Here is an 8719-nt window from a genome sequence, read left to right as displayed (position 1 = left end):
TTTGTGTGAACTAATATAAATTCAAAGTAAACATCATTACATAAAAGGGTACGGTCTTTTTTTTTTTTTTTTAGTTTTATTCATTTCAAACGGGCCGGATCCGGCCCGCGGGCTGTAGTTTGCCCACGGCTGCCCTAGACCATCGGAAAACACATATATAATTACATATTGTTTTTGTGATTAATCACTATGCTTTAATTATGTTCAATTTGTAACAGTGAAACTACCTGGCAGGTGTGATGGCAGCTCACACTCATGTGCACACAGGGGCAGGTGCCATACTAGGCCTGCATGTCAGATATTACATTACGACTCATAACAGTAGCAAAATTACAGTTATGAAGTAGCAATGAAAATAATTTTATGGTTGGGGGTCACCACAACATGAACTGTATTAAAGGGTCGCGGCATTAGGAAGGTTGAGAACCACTGATGTAGATGCTGTGCTTGAATGGGTTGTTTTCGCTTGTATCTGAGAGAAATAATCAGCTTAGGAGCCAGCATAATGGGTGTGTTCTGAATGAAGGTGCCGAGCACGGAAGGGGCAGCGGGGCAAGTCTGACCGGTCACTCTGGAACCCTGGACAGGTGGGTGCGCTGAACACGGACCCTCCGCCCCAGAGCCATCTCCAACGGGGCCTCATCCTGGACCTCTGACCTCCAACCCTTTTATACTCACCCTGTTCATCTTAATAATGAAACACGGCTTTCCTTCCTCAAAGCCGAAGTTGGGGTCCTCCAGGCCTGAGCAGTTTTGCAGCATGTCTGTGGTGAACTTGCAGGAGAACTTGGTGTGATTCGGAGCCCCGAAGCTTTCTTGGATGAACACCTTGTCGGAGGTGCAGTTGATGTTGTCCTCCTGGGCCGCTGGTGAGTAGCCTGCCAGCACAGACACAGCTGTGGGCCCTCTCTCCACGCGGCCACCTGGGGCTGTTAGTGACATGTTCTTAGAAAAGGAGAAAGAAAGGCTGTGGGAGCGTTTTCAACCTTACCTTCCAGGAAATCGTGGAGGGTGTGCACTAGGTCTGTCCAGGTCCCGTTGTCAGAGATATTGTAGGAAATGTCCAGGCCTTCATCCCCGTAGACGTCTGGCCTCAAGGTCACCCCTGGAAAGAGAGCCTGACACTAGTTTCTCCAAATGTTCATCACATCCAAGCTGGTGGCTGCCGAGTTGGTGAGCTGTGTGCAGAGCTGTCCCAGGTGGGATGCCGCGGGACCAGCAGGGTCCAGGTCTTCAAGGGCAGCCAGGCCAGGAGGCCACGGTCAGGTGTCCTCCGCGCTAGCTGCTCAGGGAGGACCCTGCCCTCCGGCCTGGGAGCCTCACGGAGGAACGAGCCTGTCTGGGTGCAGGGTGTGGTGCGGCTGAAGGCTGGGTGGGCTCTTCCCGCACACGAGGCCTGCACCAGTGCCACCCAGGGGGCCACACTCATTGTTGCAGGTGACAGCTCGCCCTGGGTCGACTGGATTTCTTACTGAAGTTGTAGTTGGTGCATATTTGCAAGATCTCCACTGGTGTTGGTTAAACGCGAATGCGTTCTAACAACACGAATTATAAAAATAACTGCACAAGTGCCGGAAGTTGAAGTGCCAGCCCTCAGTTTTCTCCGTCTCAGGTCTAGTGTGCATCCTTAGGAAGCGTCCTTGTTTCTGTGAGTACAAAGATACGTGTTTCTTCAGATAAGTGGGAGCCTGTTTTCCACACGCCACTGTCCTCTCTTCCTGTTCCGACAGCAGTTGTACCCACTTTTCCCTGGCATTTCATATCAGCTCACCTCTTTCTGTCCACAAATACCACATCGCGCCTGGTTGTGTGGGTGTTTTACGACTTATTTAGCCAGTTCCCTGATTGTACAGGTGACTTTTAAAATAAGTAAGCTAGCTCTGGCCGGTTTGCTCAGTGGTTAGAGCGTTGGCTTGTGGGCCAAAGGGTCTTGGGTTTGAGTCCCAGTCCAGGGCACGTACGTTGGTGGCAGGTTCCCCAGCCCCGGTAGGCGCTTATGCAGGAGGCAACCAATTGATGTGTCGCTCTCACATCCATGCTTGTTTTTTTCTCTCTCCCTCCCCGTTCCCGCCACTCTCTCTAGAAATCAATGGGAAAAAAACATCCTTGGGTGAGGATTAAAAAAAGTAAGCTAGGGTTTTTGTTGTTTTATGGATATTGTGAAAGTAACAGTTGTACATGGTTTAAAACACAAACCTCCAGAAAGGTCTAAAGGAGAAGAAAGCTCTCCACTCCCCGCTCTCAACTATTCACTCGGAGCGTGCTCTCAGGTTCTCACGGGACTTGTTCATCAGCTTCACCTGGCAGCTGTTGCCCCTTCCCCGCCTCCCCGTGACCAGGGGAACACATCTCGCCTGCCTTCCAGCCTCAGGGTTTTGAGCAAATTATGCTATGGTTATGTTCTCAAGTTTGTAACATGTTACATTCTGCTCTGAAATTATAATGAAATCCTCTATGCTTCATCTGTTGGTTAATGCTAAAATTTGACACCCAACAAAGCACTTTGGTGTTATTATTTATGGACAGATTCACTGAAGATCCCAGCAGGAGGGCTGGACCCGCTCAGCTCACCTGCTGGAGACCGTCTGAGGCAGCTTCTCTTAAAAAACGTGTGAATTTTCTTTTCCTACGTGCTGCGTGTGTTGCATGTTCCTGGGGGCATTATCTTCCTGAGAAAGTTAGGGATGTGTGAGCGATAAACATTCTGAGTTACTGTGCGCTTCATTTCTTCCGTTCTCCTCCCTCCCTTTTCTTTATGCTTTTTTTTTTTTTTTTTTTAAGTCACCTTTGGTTAATGGGTGGGGTGTGGAAGTCTTGGCTCAAATCACCTTCGCCAGGACTGTGGAGGGGACGCCTCACTGTCTCGAGCCCTTGAGTCTTGTCACCAATGACCCATCTGGTGCCAACTCAGGAGAGTGGAGGTTCAGCCCACTGCCGGTCCACCTTCCACCTCAGAGGACGGTAGACTGACTGCACTTGGAGAAGACTCGTGTTCTGGATTGAATTGCTATTCTGGATTGAAGTACTGACGGACTCGAAGTGGAAACCAAAGCTCTTTCCTTCCCTAAATCCTTCATTCCTGTCTCTCTAGGAACAGTCTTTTGCATATCCTGCCATTATGTCTGCTGTGCGTGTAGGCCCATACAAAGTAAGTGGTATAAAGACTCGGTCACAAAAACCTCTGTTTTAATAATTACAACTAAAGCCAGAGCCAGACTTCATAATCTGGGGGCCGCCGCCTCATCAAAAGAAGCCGAGGGGCTGTCCGTACTCGGGTGTACCCCTCAAAGCCCCGTGGCTGCTGGTGGGAGGAGCAGAGGCCCCTGCTGGGTGCCCCTGGGGGCTTCATTCCCTGAGAGTTTATGCTCTGACTGAGCACCTCCGGGACTGCGAATCGCCCTGACCTGCGTGGGGTCCTGATGTGCAGGCTCGAGCATCGCCCCCCACCCCCGCATTACCTGGTGACTTCAGCTGGTCTTGGTAGTCAGGCGTGTACGGGTCGAGCGTGCACATCAGCGAGTAGATGCACAGAGCAAAGAGTCCGGTCATCACCACGTAGAAGGCCACGTAATAGAGGCTGATCCACACTGCAGGGAGAGGCCCGTCAGACGCAGCTGCACACTTCCTCATCGTGGTCGGACCCCCACGGAACCCCACCTCTTCACCCGTCTTGGAGTGAAAACCTCAGTGCATCTACACACAACGCTGTGCAAGCATCACCTCTATCTAGTTCTAGAACATGCTCATTGCTCCAAAGAAACCCCATACCCCTTGACTTCAAGTCTTTTTAAAAATTGTGAAGTTTAGGAATAATAACTATAAACTGCTATTCTCCAATCTAAGCCTGAAACTTTGGGGCCAGTCAATCCTCAGATGTTCCCACCGTGTGGGTGCCTGGTGCCAGGGGGCATAAGAGCTGAAATGGGCCTCTGAGGTCACCTGGTGAGGAAGGTGAGGCCTGGCCAGAAGCCTGGGCGGGCCTGGGTTTTGGGAACCTGGACCCCCAGCCCCAGGCAGCTGGTGGTGGGCCTCTGCCACTCCTCTCAGATCTGCCCCGCCTTGCCCTGCCTGGCCGGACACATACCCCACCGGGACAGGGTCCGGCCCAGCATCTGCCCCGTGTCCGGGTTCCAGCAGTAGCGCTGGAATTCCTCCATCCTCTGGCTGCACGACTTCTTCTCCTGCAACGCCGCCATCCTCCCTGCTTCTGAGAGTCCCCCTTGTGCAGAAGAGACTGAGAGGAGAAAATCCACCCCTGGGTTTTATAGTCTCCTTCAGAGGTCAGAGGCGCACCCAGCAGTGTTATCAGGCCTCGCTGTCCAAACACCAGCGGCTCCATGCGCTCTGCAGTCCCCCTGCTATCAGGTGCCCTCCACCTCTCCCCTGGGCAAGTCAGGGCTGCCCCCTCCTTCTGGGATGCCCTTGGCCGTAACTTTGTTATGATAACGACTAAGGAGAAATACTTTCCTGAACAGCCACTTGTTCAGCTCAGGCCCCATTCTTTCACTTCCTCCAGGAGGAAGGAAGGAAGGTCAGCACAAGGACAGGCCTGGACCTGCCACTCCGGCCGCTCGGACACTTCCTGGTCTGAGATGATGGGCAGCGGGTGGCCGATGTCATGGTATTGCAGTTGCTGGGGCTCTGTGAGTGGCTCCAGACGCCGGCATTGTGAAAACGCCAGAATAGACGGAGGCTAGAAGTTCTGTTCCAGAGGAGAGGGTTCAGAGGGCTCCCAGGTCCCTTCCCCTCCCGTTGCCCCTGATGCCCAGTTTCAGCCGTGAGGATGATTCCCTGAGACGAGTGCCGTGGGGACTGGGGCTCTTCAGGACTTTCTGTGTTCCTGGGGGAATTTACGGCCATACAATCTAGGGGTATTTTCAAAACCGAATGCAAACCACACCCCAGGCAACTACTTGAAATGCAGATTCTGACCCAGTGGGGACCCAGTGGGCCGAGGAGCTCCTGGTGAGCTGTGATTAAGGCTGCAGGACCAAGCAATGTCCAGGTGGGGGACGCTTTGCCTGGTAGCACATTGGAGTCAGCTGGAGCACCTTGAAAACTCCTGACGCTTGCCTCACCCCGGAGTTGGGGCATCTGCCTACACTTTCAGAGCGTGCCATGGAAAAGCACCCTCTACCAGTGTCCCTATCCCTTCCTCTCCTCCCTAAGGCACGTGTCCAGTAAAGGTCATTTTGATGTGTGTGCTGTTCAGCACGTGCATTCATGTTTGGGGGAATTCAGAGACTAAGTGGGGAAGACTTAGTTCAAAGACTTCCAAGAAACAGTTCGTATTTTGCTCATTTCAAGAGCATCTCTATACTTCACAGACAAGGGCAGCGTTTATTCTGTGGGCAACAGTTGCGGCACTTAGGGCCCTGGCACTCGGGGTCCCAGATCCCCAGGTGTGGACAATTATAAAATTAGGAGTCCTAGTTAAACCAAACGGCCGGGTGACCTGAGCTTCTGAGAGCCCCCCAGATTCATCTTGATGTGTGACCAGAGCCACTGGTCCAGAGACCGTAGTGGGTAGAGACATAGCTGGGGCCATGCCAGCTGCTCACTGGGGCATCATCTCTGCAGTTAGGTTGAAAGGGCAATGTCAGGCAAATATGATGTGCCACAGAGGCCTTTCTACAAGTATTTCCATCAAAATCCAATGAAAATAATGGGTATTGCACACAAAGACCTGGAATTTCATTCACTGTCACTTATAAATTTTCCTTCTAAGGGACCCATGTAGCCAAGTTAGATTTCTTTTGGAAGAAGAATAATGAAAACCCTATAGGCATTATTCTGCTTGTTTTCTCAGAGATGATTTAGAGTTTATCAGAGAAGAATGAGCACCCTACAATTCAGAAGGAACCGCACTATTTTAGCTAGGTCTCCTAATTTTATAATTGTCCACAGCTTGGGGGTCTGGGACCCCGACTGCCAGGGCCCTAAGGTAAGTGCAGTAACTGTTGCCCACGGAATAAACGCTGCCCTTGTCTGTGAAGTATAGAGATGCTCTTGAAATGAGCAAAATACGAACTGTTTCTTGGAAGTCTTTGAACTAAGTCTTCCCCACTTAGTCTCTGAATTCCCCCAAACATGAATGCACGTGCTGAACAGCACACACATCAAAATGACCTTTACTGGACACGTGCCTTAGGGAGGAGAGGAAGGGAGAGGGACGCTGGTAGAGGGTGCTTTTCCATGGCATGCTCTGAAAGTGTAGGCAGATGCCCCAACGAGTGGGCTCCAGACCAAGTGGGGAGCACCCCCCAGGTTCCCACGTGGGAAGCCTAGACGTCTACCCGCTCCTGGCAGTAATGAGGTGGAGCCCAACTCCCTTCTACTGATTGACTGGAGTCAGAAACAGCCCGCTAAAACTGAAGGAGTAAATAATAGGAAAATGTTACATTTCAATTGATAATCACACATCATACCAAGGACCAGGAAGCTTGCAAAATGAATTAAAACAAGAAAATTGTTGAATGCCAACATTGAGGTGACAGAAATGTTGGAATTACCTGACTGATTTTAAAGCACCTATGATAAAATGGCTTCAGGGGGCAATTATGGACATGCTTGAAACAAATGAAAAAAATAGAAAGCCTCTGCAAATAAAAAGTTTAAGGGAAGAAATAAGATACATACAAAGAAGAACCAAATGAAAATTTTAGATGAAAAAATACATTAACCAAAATAAAAAGCTCAAAGAATGGGTTCCACAGCAGAAGGGAGGGGGCAGAGGAAAGAAAAACCAATAGAAACATGGAAGAAAACGCGATAGAAACTACCTGATCTGAACAATAGGGAGAATGTAAGCTTGAGTAAAACAGCACAGAGCCTCAGGTATAGGGGGAACTGAAATAAGAATCTAACATCCATGTCATCAGAGCTCTGGAAGGAGAGAAGTAAGAGGGCAGGGCTGAAAACTACTCAAAGAAATAATGACTGAAAACTCCCTAAAATTTGGCAAAAGACATCAACTTACAAATTCAAGAAGCTGAGCAAACAGATAACCGTGACCTCCAAAATCTACACCAAGATGCATCATAATTAAACTTCTCAAAATTAAAGACACACACAAAATCTAGAGACAGACATTGTATGATAATAAATGGCCAATCCACCAAGAAGATACAGCAATCCTACATGTATATGCACCAAACAAGAGAGCTAGAAAATATGTAAAGCAAACTGATAGAACTGAAAGGAGAAATAAGCAAATCCACATTTTTAGTTAGAGACTTCAACATTCCTCTCTTAACAACTGACAGAACAACTAAATAGGAAATCATCACAGATATGGAAGAGCTCAATAACATCGTCAACCATCAGTGTTGTTGGCCTCGGTAGAATAATCCACCGATCACAGCAGAATATACTTTCTCTTTATGTGTTCATGGAACATTTGCCAAGATAGACCATATCCTAGGGCTAGGCCATAAAACAAAGCTCAACAAATTTGAAAAAGAAAATGAAATAATGCAGAATGGGTTCTACAATCCTAATGGAATCAAACTAGAAACTAATAACAGAAAGATAACAGAAAACGCTCCAAACATGTGAAAACTAAACAATACACTTCTAAGTAATATATGAGTAAAAAAGGAAGCCTCGAGGGAAATTTCAAGAAATACATGGAGCTGAATGAATGCTACAGCAGTGTTCACAGGAAAATTTATAGCACTAAGTTAATATATTAGAAAAGAGGAAAAGCCTCAAATCAATAATCTAAGTTTTCACTTCAAAAACCTAGAAAAAGAGGGAGGAAAGCAAACAGGAGGAAGAAATAAAAGATGAGCAGAAACCAGTGAAATTAAAAACAAAAGAGAAAATCAGTAAAACTACAAAGAACTGGGTCTTTCAAAAGACCAATAAAGTCAGCAGAACTATTGCAAGAGAGAAGGAAGACATAAATAATTAACACCAGAAATGGAATGAGATATCACTACAGACCCTGAAGACTTCAAAAAGATAATAAGGGAGTACCATATACAACTCTACATATGTAAACTCGACAACTTAGATGAAATGGACCTGTCCTCCATGCACATAACTCATTCAATTTGAAATAGATAATTTGAATAGCCATATAACTAGTAAGGAAATTGATTTTATAATTTAAAACCTCCCAATTCACTGGAAAATTTTACCAAACATTTAGTGAAGAATTACAAATTATATACTATATCTTCTAGAAAATAGAAGAGAAGAAAGCATTTCCCAACTGATTTTATGACATGTATTACTCTTATACCAAAATCAGATAAAGACAGTACAAAAATAGAAAACTACAGAACAATATTCCTCACAAATATAGACAGAAATAGCTACAGCAATCAAGATGGTTCGGTATTGGTGGACGGATAGACACAGAGACCAATGGAACAGAATAGGAAGCCCAGAAACAGAACCACGCTAATTTGCCCAACTGATTTTTGAACTGCAAAAACAATTCAACGAGGCATAGATAGCCTTTTCAACAGGTGAAGCTGGAGCAATTGAACAACTACTGGCAGAAAATGAACCGTGACCGAAGTCTCACATGTAAAAAACTTAACTTAAAATTGATCATGGATTTAAAAGTGTAAAACTTGTTGAGTGGGAAGGTTGAATTTGGGAGAGGATGAAAAAAGAAACATAAAGAGTTTTTAGACTCGACACCAAAAGCATGATTCATAAAAGGAAAAATTGATTGCACTTCAACGAAATAAAAAAAAGCTTTTGT

General features: G+C 47.0%; 1 protein-coding gene across 1 annotated transcript; it reads right to left on the bottom strand.

Moving 5' to 3' along the window:
- Positions 1-678: 678 nt before the first annotated feature.
- Positions 679-4196, bottom strand: ATP4B (ATPase H+/K+ transporting subunit beta; the record flags this gene model as incomplete). The annotated part of the gene is made up of 4 exons (XM_036315887.1): positions 4085-4196; positions 3459-3587; positions 992-1105; positions 679-878 (listed from the first exon to the last, which is right to left on the bottom strand). Coding segments are annotated over exons 1-4 (555 nt in total), but the record flags the coding sequence as incomplete, so codon positions are not given.
- Positions 4197-8719: the final 4523 nt, after the last annotated feature.

Source organism: Myotis myotis, unplaced genomic scaffold, assembly GCF_014108235.1.
Source record: "Myotis myotis isolate mMyoMyo1 unplaced genomic scaffold, mMyoMyo1.p scaffold_m19_p_63, whole genome shotgun sequence".
Lineage (NCBI taxonomy): Eukaryota > Metazoa > Chordata > Mammalia > Chiroptera > Vespertilionidae > Myotis > Myotis myotis.
This window is presented reverse-complemented; position numbering and strand designations above follow the sequence as displayed.